General features: G+C 40.0%; 1 protein-coding gene and 1 non-coding gene across 2 annotated transcripts; both read left to right on the top strand.

Annotated features, from left to right (window-relative positions):
* The first annotated feature begins 756 nt into the window (after positions 1–756).
* On the top strand, positions 757–8979 carry LOC145395740 (leucine-rich repeat-containing protein 58). Its single transcript, XM_080269277.1, has 4 exons — positions 757–1377; positions 4536–4752; positions 7905–8106; positions 8781–8979. The coding sequence occupies exons 1-4, from the start codon at positions 770–772 to the stop codon at positions 8975–8977; spliced, it is 1224 nt and encodes a 407-aa protein (XP_080125403.1). The 5' UTR covers positions 757–769; the 3' UTR covers positions 8978–8979.
* A 932-nt stretch (positions 8980–9911) lies between these two features.
* Positions 9912–10030, top strand: LOC145395984 (5S ribosomal RNA). Its single transcript, XR_013896711.1, has one exon. It is a non-coding gene; the product is annotated as a 5S ribosomal RNA (ribosomal RNA).
* Positions 10031–11612: the final 1582 nt, after the last annotated feature.

Raw genomic sequence — 11612 nt, 5'->3', positions numbered from 1 at the left:
ATGCCATTGAGGACGTAGGCTCAGCCCTCCACCGTGCATCTGAGTATGAAGGAATGTTCAGCTTAATCTGGGTCTTTACTCGCCCATAATAAAAATTATTGTAAAAACTTTCATGACCCACTAGACTCACTACTAACTCAGCATGTCTGCAGTGCTACAATTGGGCGGAGTGACATTTCAAGATGCATAATGCTTTGTTTATCCAATGAAGCTGTTTTTGTGTGGGGTCACATTCTCATCACGTGATCAGTAAAACATAATTAAGCATGATATCCTTAATGTAGTGTGCGTTTGGTATGTACTTAGTGTTCAAGAAAGTACACGATGCAAGTGTTAAACTGTTACATATGTTTGCAGACACAGCTGAGGTGACGTAAATAAAGACAGCATTGCCATTCTTTGTGTTGCCATGGTCGTCACGGCAGAGTTGGCGAGCTAGCCCTTTCTGCGCTAGATATAAATTCACTTACACATAGCAACAGTTGTTGATGATTAGCTCAGAATTAAGAGACATTTATGAAAATAAAACATCTCACTGTTATTCTTGAGAGTTTTACAAAAATAATGGAACTGTTGTAGAGATTTTATTTTTAAATATTGTGTTCAGTAGTCTTCTAGCAATTTTTATAAGTGTAGCGAAAGGTTTGTCACCCCTGCGTCAGTAGTGGTTGGGGGGCTCGTAGAAGGACGTGTATCATCATGAGAAGGCTGTTACTATCTCTCCTGACCGTTTTGTAGCTTTAGTACCGTGAACTGTGCAGTGTACAATATGGCAGTGAATATGTACTACTCTTCTGAAAGCTCGGACAGTGAGAACACAGCTGAAGTTAGTAGTTTAGACTACTCTTACTTAATGCTGGACACACACTCCCTAGCAGTGCATCTCAGGAACAGTATTAGGGAGCAAAATGTCCAGCAGAAAAGTTTATTAGCAACTCCTAACTCTACGGTGACCGGGGGAGAGAGTGGTGATAGCAAAGATGGTGATCGGGATGATGGTGACAAGGACGGTGGGCAGGACAGCATCACCCAGAAACTGCTATTACAACACAACATGCTCCTCACCGTGCCCTTTGAAATCGTGAAGTTCTCCCATCTGAAAATGTTAGATCTGTCCAACAATAATCTCACCCATGTTAACGATTTCATTCTCCAACTTCCCTATTTGCAAACCCTATACTTGCAAAATAATAACCTCGCTGACGATGGGCTTCCGAAAGATCTATCAACGCTCTCATGTCTCCGGGAGTTAAACCTCAGCGGGAACAAGTTTTTGAGAGTCCCGCAGCAGCTGTACGAGATGGTCGGGCTCCGATATCTCTACTTGGGGAGTAACCTCATTACCGAAGTTCTTCCCGAAATCAAAGCCATGCAGAGGTAACTACAGTATAATGAAAAAGAGCATTTTGTGTGTGTGTGTGTGTGTGTGTGTGTGTGTGTGTGCATTTTTTAACTAACCTGCAATAACCCCACAGTTAGGCTAATAGGGTTCATTAAGTAAATTAAAGTAGATTACTTACCATTAGCATAGTTGGGTTGGGTTAGGTTAGGCTATGGTAGATTAGTCTAAAAAATTGAGTAATCTTGACTCTGAAACTGCAGATTTACCAAGAAAAGGTTCTTCCATTATCGTGTTTATTCGAGTTACGAGGTGGGGATATAAAACATTTTCCATGCTCTCGAAAAGTAAGGGAAAAACAAAATTGTAGTGCCAGAAAAGCATAAATAAGTTTAAAAATCAGAATGGCCCTTTCTCCATGTCACACACTTTTAATTATGTTCCCTTCTTAATCACTTCATCCAGAGTATATATAGCATTTATATTACAACATTTATCTTTTATTTCACACTGCTGCCCACTTAGATTATTAAATTTAGCTTAGGAAGAGTTTTGGCATGCAGTGTTCCTGCGAACTCGTTATTTTTAACGTGAGGTCTTGTAGCCACCTTGCTGCTGTGGGTTCAAAAGGTGTGAGAATGCCACATGTAGTGATGTTTCTTTTCGAATACCCCTACCCTGACCTATTGCAGTGGGGGTGGCAGCTAATTTAAGTTAATGTGACCATGGTGGTTGACAGAATTGATTGTAACAGAAAATTGTTTAAAAGTGTAGGATGCCTCTTTCTAACAGCATATTCAGAAGAGACTACTTTGTTCATCATCATCATCATTCATCACCATCATCATCATTCATCATCATCATCATTCATCATCATCATCATTCATCACCATCATCATCATTCATCATCATCGTCGTCGTCATTTCTAATGTCCTGCTTTCTCCTTGGAATCCTATTAACAGTGGCTGGCCATGAACGAACCAGTTTCAAGAAACATGCAGTTTCCATTAGCTATATTCAGTGATGTGTTACAGAATGTCATTTTTTTTTTTTTTTTCTTTCCTTGCAACTGATACTGTAGACCAAAGGAAACTGGCAAATCATCATTATAAGTAGCTGTAGAATTTCAGTAGACAACTTTTTTGTAATTTACCCAGTACTGTGGTTGGAATGTCCCTGTTGGAGTGATGGCCTTGCATAGGTAAAGTATATAAGGGGTTAATGAAGGTTTTGTAGTTTAGTGCCATTGGGTAGTGTGATGAGTAAGGATGGAGGTTTGGAGGGTGAAGTGCTTGAAAGGGTACAGCAGGGAAGAAATGTTGCTGGTTCCTTGAAAGCAGTGATAAGAAACAGGGAAGTGAGCATGGAAGTGAAAAAGTTACTACGTGACAGTATTGTGATACCAACTCTAACGTACGGAAGTGAAGTTTGGACATTGTTGGAAGGACACAAGTCAAGAGTGAGAGCAGTGGAAATGAGTTATTTAAGAGTAGCCTGTGGAGTCACATGGAGAGACAGGCTGACGAATGAGGATATAAAGGAGCGTTGTGGTGTGGATGTGGATGTGATAGGAAGCGTTATGAGGAACACAGAGGTGGTTTGGCCATGTGGAGAGGATGGAGGGTGAAAGACTGATGAAGAGAGTGTATGTGAGTGAGGTGGAGGGGGGAAGAGGGAGGGGGAGGCTGAGGATGAGATGGAGAGATGGGGTGGAGAGGTATATGAGAGAGGGGGGTGTGAGTTGGGAGCAGGGCAGTGAAATGGCGGGGGACAGGACGACATGGAGGCAATTTGTTTGTGGCCACCCCAAACGGGATTGAAGCGTCTGGCAATAGATAGATAGATAGAAGGGAAGTAGACTGGTTATCTATCTGCCCATTCATGTACTGTACTTTACTATAACAAAGGGGATAACATGAGGCCAACTCTTATCTGTTACTAGTACGGTACCATTACTTAGTGAGGGGGGGGGGGGCTACTTACCATGGCTTCCTATGCATTGTCCTCACATACCAAAATGTTCGTCACTATCCCATTCACTCCTTATCCTTCCGTACGGTACGTAAATAATATGCAGTATGTTACCCAAGAATTCTCTGTTCATGTATGTGTATGTATAGTCTATAATTACTGTTACATCGGTGGGTGGGAATGATGGATTTTGCTTTCAAAGTGAATGAACGGTTCCCATGTTAGCGTCATATATTGTATTACGGTACAACATGGGATTTTTGTAGGCTTTGCTGTGTATTTTTCTTCCTGTATTCTTGTATTGTGCTTTCTTAATGACTAATGATGTTGCTTCAGTAAATAGTTATGGTGGTGTTTTTTGTATGCTGCGTGTATCTGTGCCTGTATTTGTGTGTTGTACCGGTATTGTGTTTGGTAATGTTGATTCCATAATAATGCTCTCTCTCTCTGTCTCTCTCCCTCTCTCTCTCTACCATAAATATATATAGGCCTAGATAGATAGATCATGTGTATGTATATATGACAGCTATTTATATAGGCCTACTGCTGTAATACATACCGGTATGGTACCTGTAGCTCCCATATCAGTTAGCTAATCTTGTTAAAGTTAAATAAATGGTTTTGTAGTTAGACTTGCCTGAAAATGAATACTGTACCATTTCTTCAAGCAGAGCTGAGGTTACCCGTAGCTGTATTTTCAGGAGTTACCAATATAGGCTAATGTGTCCTTAGACCTTATAGCTAATATAAATTTTGTATAAAGTTACTTTATTTTTATTTTTTTATTTTTTTCAATTTTATCCTTATTAATTATTATATATATATTTTTTTTTTTTTGCATTTCTTATCATACTCTTAGCTATAAACTAATGTCCTGCATTGTAGTGTACAGTTGTCCCCCTATGTTCAAACTTTCAGAGTTTTGGACATTTGGAAATATGAACATTTTTAAAAAGCATTTATTGACCTTTTTTCAGTGATTCTTACAGTAGTGTATATACAGTACAGTACTGTATTCAGTACTTAAGATTTAATGAGTGACAGTGACAAATAAATTTGGTTGCAGGTGTGGTGGCTACAGTATTTCAATTTCTCCCTTTGTTCACCAGTGACGTGTATCAGTGAATTTCACCTTACTAACCAACTCTCAGAAAGTCAAGTTTGTAATGAGGGGAACCAGTGTATTATTGTTAAGATTAATGTAGTAAACTCCTGTGTTGATAGCCTACAGGTGCTGCATCTTGGTGGCAACCAGCTGGAGACTGTGCCTGATGAGTTAGGGGAGTTGCACCAGCTAGGGGCACTTATACTGTGTGATAACCGCCTGCGTTACCTCCCCCGTGCCATTTCCAGCCTCACACGCCTACGCTCACTCCTTCTACACAAGAATAACCTCTGCTGTCTCCCTGTTGGCATTGTGAAGCTTAGGGGGCTTATGGAGGTGGGTCTGTTTTTGGATGGAATAAAAACTATCAGAAATATTCATAATCACTGGGAACCAACCTATAACCAAATGTATTTCTTATAGTATATACAGTATTAATCTTTAATTTACAGCAGGTATTAGTAAATGTATAGCTAAGGGAGAAGCATTTCATTCTAGGTCATTGCACATAAATAAACTGTGTGGTGTGCAGTTTCTCCACTATTTATGATCTTAATTAGAACCAAGAGTTTGTTTGTATCCCAAGAAGGGTTCATAAATCAATATTCACTGACACCAAATATGAACAGATAATTGTTGAGCATTAGTAGTACATGTAGAAGCTGAAATACTATTGGTGTACCAGTCATTATAAGTACCATTAGTTAAAGTATTCAATATGGTACACCCGGCAACAGTTCCGCCTGGGCCCCCAAGTTTCAAGATGTAGTAGATGTGGCAGCAGTGTGTGTGTTTGTTGGTTTGTACATGCTCGAAAAATGTTCGGATCGTCAACTCTCTCACTCCATTGTGAACGTGAATCGGCCTTTGTCAGCAGTTTTAATTAAAAGACAAATCCTCTTTAATCTGTGCTGATAATGCTATACAGTAATCCCGCATTTTTTGCGGATTTTTTGTCTACGGTTTTGCCCTCTCGCGGATTTTCTTAGCATTAATAAGTTCAACTAAAATATCCTTGAATATAGAGAAAACAAAAAATTTGAAATTCCCGCAGCTTCCAATTGTAGCGCGGTAAACTCACGCCACCCTCTGTCCCTTTCCCACGGCCCCTCTGCCAGTGTTACCATATGTAGCATAATTTTATTCTTTTAGCATAATTTTGATCAAATTTTCGAGTCTGGGATATTTTTTAGCATATTAGAAGTTTTAGCATCATTCTAGCATAATTTAGAATGGAATGGAATATTTTTGGAATAATTTTATAAAAGCTACAAATGAGAGAGGGAGAGAGAGAGAGAGAGATAAGGTAAGATGATGTTTGAATAGTTGGTTACTTTCAGTTTGGGCTTGGTTGGGTTGGATTAGGTTAGGTTAGGTTAGGTTGGATTAGGTTAGGTTAGGTTAGGTTTTAGGTTAGGTTCGGTTTGGTTAGGTTTTAGGTTAGGTTAGGTTCGGTTTGGTTCGGTTAGGTTAGGTTAGGATAAGTTTCAGCTTTGTATTATACCCATGAAACCTAGGTTTTTCCGATGGATTTTGGTATGATTCATTCGAGTTTCAGCTTCATTTCAGTCGGAAATGACCATTTTCTGTTTCCCCCCTTCTCTATAACCGCCGATTCCCCAAAACTCCCCCATTATTGCAGGGGGATGGGGGGGGTCAATCTCAAAATCTGGTTATTTCCGACGGAAATGATGCTCAAAATCGAATGAATCACATCAAAATCCATCAGAAAAACGTAAGTTTCGTGGAAAAAAGCAGTATGGGCAGAAAACCGATATTTATCCTCTTACTGTATGTAGGTTCATTTTAATATTTTCATAGTAAACAATACATAATTAATATGTAGCACGAATATGTACAGAATTTTATCATTTAGCTTCAAGTTAGCATAATTCATTTTATACTTGGAACAAATTTGCTCAATCTAGCATAATTTTTTCATTGCCCTAGCATAATTTCGTTGTTTGGGTATGGCAACACTGCTCTCTGCCCCGCATAATCCTCAGTCCACGCCTGACTGCCTCACGTGTATGTTGTTCTTGTAACCGCACTATGATATGAGCCTCTTGCCTCCCACTTGCTTTCCACATGGCCCCAGGACGTAAGCCAGCCTCACCAAAGGCTAATAATACAATTAGAAAGAACTCTAAAGTGACAAAACGATCAAGAAAAGTTATGACCTTAGCAGAGAAAATTGTGTTATTGGACAAGCTAAGAAACGACCGTGCGAGTGTGTGCTATCACCAGTTGATGCATCTTTTTATTTTGTACTGTTTTGTGAATAAATGTGTAGATAACTGTGTATTACAGTACGGTGTTTACGTTTTCCTTCATAATGGAGTATGTGCTTTCAATCTTGTAAGAAGGTATTTCGGGATGAGTATGGAGGTTTCGGGACAATTCGCAGTCACAACAAACACAAAACAATTCGCCTTCATTAATGAAGATAGCTATGGGTGATGCTAGAATATAATTCAAAGGCAACTACAGCAAGGAAGAAACAAGTTAATTATTGACTAAAGGAGCAACTAATAAATAATATCCAGAACCTACGCTACTGAACATAAACTTTGCTGGATCCCCTTGAAATATAGTTATTAAACTATTGATTAATTAATAAGTATATTGATAAAAGTATTGATTAGTATATTTATAGAATGGCGGGGAATCGTCCAGGGTGCGAATTGTTCTGAAGGGGAATCGTCTATGTTTTGACAGGGAATTGTCTGACGGCGAATTGTCTCGCAATCAGTATGGACATGGACTGTGTGATGGGCAGCATGGTGGACACAAGTGTAAGATTCAATTGTTAATAGAGTATTCGCGGAATTGACTTTTCGCGGGGGTTACAAGAACGTAACTACCGCGAAATATGCGGGATTACTGTATACTGATTACTTAATGACCTGAGGGAGAGAGAGAGAGAGAGAGAGAGAGGGGGGGGGAATAAGTTATGGAGGATATCCAATCATCGTGGAATATATTGTAACTGGTAGCAATGCAACAATATTTCATTTTTTTTTTTATTGTTAGGAATACAAAGTGTCAGTAACCTGAAACGATCCACGATAATGGCTGGGAAAACTATTATCATGTCCAATACAAACAACCTAGCTGTTCGTCCCCCCCAACTCCGACCCACCTACCGTCCTGACCTCCTGTGTCTCCCCCATAACCACACACCGCCATCTATGGAGTGAACTCAAAGGCCGAATCACATTCACAATGGAGTGAGATAGTTGACGATCCGAACATTTTTCGAGCATGTACAGACGAACAAACACACACACTGCTGCCACATCTACTATATTTCGCTACTGGGGGGCCCAGGTGGAACTGTTGCCGGGTGTACCAGTATCATAGAGATGTAAAGAAAAAGAAAGAAGAAAAGAAAAGAAAAAAACTTACAAATACTAAAAAAAAAAAGTATCCAAATGTTCTTAAATATTGTCGGGAGTAATTGTATTTCAATTCTACTCTTCCTGCAGCTCAGTTTGCGTGATAACCCTCTGGTAACACGATTCGTCAATTCGTGTGCGCGTGAGCTCATGTACAATCCTCCCTCCCTCCTTGAACTGGCAGCTCGGGTCATCAAACTCAAACGGGTAGCGTACACGTCCTACGACCTACCTCACACGCTAGTTACGTACTTGAGTAATGGCCAAAGATGTGTTAATCCTAAATGTAAAGGTGAGTTGTCTGTGTTTTATATGTTGTATTTAGACAGGTGTAGACATGAGTTATGAGGTCATTTTTGTTGGATGATGTAGAGAAACAAATTAGGAACAAACCAGTATTTTCCCTTCACACACTGGCATCAGGGTAACCAGGTAGTTGTTAGTTAGACATCCCCCAGCTCCCTTCTTATCCCGTGAAAGGAGGATGGTGAATTGCAGAAGGGCAGCATCAGTCTGCAGTCCACTAGATTGGCATTCAAATGAACCTGGGACGACAGCAACACCATCCCTCCTATACAGGGAGCCCTCATTATAAGCCAAGGATTAGTCCAAAAAAAGCACAGCTCTTTTCATTTGTTTTATTCCTTGGTATGTAAACTGAGAGAAACTGTTCCTTTATTAATTCCCTAACCTTTTAACAGTAACTGCACTCTGTTCACTTTAACTAGGTGTAAAATTGCCATAGCACTATCGTCAGTGCTGCTTTGTAATGAAATTAACACAAGAATGTGGTGCTGGTCATGAAGTGCTGTGCAGTGGCTGTAGAACTGTAGTATATTCTGCCTTTGAGGTTTGGGAAAAAAAAAGCTGCAGAAGGACGAAAAAGCACTTCCTAGGTAAAATAAATGAACTGTATAACTGCAGGAAGTCACAGCTATATCCTAATTATGTTTACAATTTTTCCAGGTATGTATTTCACATCGTGCGTGGAACACATTAAGTTTGTTGACTTCTGTGGGATGTACCGTTTGCCGCTGATGCATTACCTCTGCTCCTCACGCTGTTCCTCCAAGACCCCAGACTACTACCGCGCCACTTCAGAGTCAGAGAGTGAGGAGGACGAACCTCCTGCAGCCAGACTGAAGCGTGTTCTCCTGGGGTAACAACTTCTCGGATGGTTCTGTAGTCTTGTTTATTCTTCTTCTTGTAGGGTACGGTAGCCACTTCTTGGATAGTAGTGATTTTGTTTTTTCTCTCTCTCTTTTAGGCTAGGACTGTATTCCTGTTGACTTCAGACATTTTGTAATAGCTCTTCCCATAGGAGTGTACACTGCATATATAACTCTTTTGGAGGTTCAGGATTGGGTGATCTTAGGTGGTTCTTCTCACCCAGAATACATATGCTACCGTCTCACCTCCATCCTCCTCATTACATGGCCCTACCCATCCTTCTTTTATGGGATAGGGAGTTAAGAGATTTTTGTACAACTGGGTAGTGGAGCAGTTTGGTTTTATCAGTGCCACCACATGAAGGCATCCCTCTCCAGCACCCACTGAGGAGTAGTACAGTATGCAGAAGAAAGCGCCAAGGAAGAGATGTTATGAAATATTCAAAGCCATGTAGGAGACAACCCACAGTCATTTTTATTTTTTATGTATTTTCCTGCTGAGAATTGTATTAACTAAATTAAGCCTGTAGAATACTTTGATATGCTTTAAGCAGCAGTAATCAAATGTGGAAGTAATTAATGAATGTACAATCATTATAGAATTTATGTATTTATGCCAAGACCAAGTATTCAGATTTTGGTGGGAAACATATCTTTTGCAGTGTCAACTGAAAGTTAACTCCTTCACTATGGTATATATACAGGAAGACCTTACTATAATGGACTAATTGGGACCTAAGCCTCTCCGAAATTTGCGAAATTCCGATAAAAGCAACATCCGGACTTCCCCCTGCTAACTTGGACTTTTTCCGATATATCAGACTTTAGTCTGGATAGCATGAATGGTTTTTAAACTGTTTTGGCTACCACTGCGGTACTGTACTGTGTTATAACATCACTACATTAATCAGATAGTATAATATATATAATAAACGGCCATACCACGTTGAGTACACCGCTTCCCGTCCGATCAGCGAAGTTGAGCAACGTTGGGTCTGGTTAGTACTTGGATGGGTGACCGCCTGGGAACACCAGAAGCTGTTGGCATCCCTACGTGTCAAGTAGGGTTGGTGGAGGATTAGTGCCCCTCCCTGTAAAACAATTAACTCTAAGCCCTTGGCCACCCCGTTTGGGATACATGGCGTCTGGCAATGAATGAATGAATGATACTGTACTGTACACTGACAAACATGTCTTTTATTTGCCTTATTGTGGTGAACATAGCTGAAGTGGTCAGGCAGTCCGGACTGCTTCTGGCATTATCAAACTTTTTCTGATATATAGGAATTTAGTCCGGTAGGTCCTCGAGTCCGATGAAAGCAAATTCCGGGCTGTTGAAGTCCATTATATCAAGGTTTTACTGTACTGTATATATATATATATATATATATATATATATATATATATATATATAGTATGTATACTGTATATGTATTATATATATATATTTATATATACAGTTTATCATAGCTAAATCACTTCATCCCCATGCAGGGGTAAATTGAGGAATATTTTCCTTAGTGCTTCCTCATGTAACTGATAATACACTGAGTGTATACGAAACTTTGACTCACATTAAATGACGCAGAGAAATTGTCCAAGTGTAGATATCTTTGGCATTTTTTTTTTTTTAGTATATTTTGTTTCCAAATAACATCTTTTTTGTAGCTGATGTTAAATACTCTGCTTATCTACACCTATATATTTTTTGCTTTTCAGATGATCATTTATACTACATACTACTTATATCTGCAGTATATTAGTGAATGGCATTGTTTTGTATGATGAAATTTGATCTTTAATAGTTGTGTATATTATTTAGAGTTTCAGAGGGTACAGTATAGTGACCTTAAGTAGCTGTGGGTACAGTAGTGTCCTTAGGTATCTGAGGGTACAGTAGTGTGTCCTTAAGTAGCTGAGGGTACAGTAGTGTGTCCTTAGGTATCTGAGGGTACAGTAGTGTGTCCTTAAGTAGCTGAGGGTACAGTAGTGTGTCCTTAAGTAGCTGAGGGTACAGTAGTGTGTCCTTAAGTGTATGAGGGTACAGTAGTGTGTCCTTAAGTAGCTGAGGGTACAGTAGTGTGTCCTTAAGTAGCTGAGGGTACAGTGGTGTGTCCTTAAGTAGCTGAGGGTACAGTAGTGTGTCCTTAAGTAGCTGAGGGTACAGTAGTGTGTCCTTAAGTAGCTGAGGGTACAGTAGTGTGTCCTTAAGTAGCTGAGGGTACAGTAGTGTGTCCTTAAGTAGCTGAGGGTACAGTAGTGTGTCCTTAAGTAGCTGAGGGTACAGTAGTGTGTCCTTAAGTAGCTGAGGGTACAGTAGTGTGTCCTTAAGTGTATGAGGGTACAGTATTGTCCATTAATGTGTTCTTAAATATCAACACCCTCGTAAGGCTTCTTCAGTGACATACAGACTCTCTCACTTACAGACACAGCCTCAAAGACACGATTTTTACACACACACACCTCACCTACCACTCCAAAAGCCATCCTACACCTATAACCCCATATAAAAGCATTGGGTGGGGGTGGGCCACTTTCCCAGAGACAGAAGGTGGTGTTCCTCGTCCCCTGTGGATCATTTGTCCTTCATAACCCTTCACGAAAAGCCCATGAAAGGTGTGTGAAAACT

The sequence above is a fragment of the Coenobita brevimanus genome, chromosome 33 (genome assembly GCF_032717465.1).
Source record: "Coenobita brevimanus isolate Jiangsu-jjx chromosome 33, ASM3271746v2, whole genome shotgun sequence".
NCBI classification, from domain to species: Eukaryota; Metazoa; Arthropoda; class Malacostraca; order Decapoda; family Coenobitidae; genus Coenobita; species Coenobita brevimanus.
This window is presented reverse-complemented; position numbering and strand designations above follow the sequence as displayed.

What these genes read in the sequence shown, in the direction of transcription:
- LOC145395740 (XM_080269277.1), top strand. Translation starts at nt 770, where the DNA reads ATGGCAGTGAATATGTACTACTCTTCTGAAAGCTCGGACAGTGAGAAC. An exon ending in GAAATCAAAGCCATGCAGAG is followed by an intron (nt 1,378 to 4,535) that starts GTAACTACAGTA and finishes CTGTGTTGATAG; the next exon opens with CCTACAGGTGCTGCATCTTG. An exon ending in TGTTAATCCTAAATGTAAAG is followed by an intron (nt 8,107 to 8,780) that starts GTGAGTTGTCTG and finishes CAATTTTTCCAG; the next exon opens with GTATGTATTTCACATCGTGC.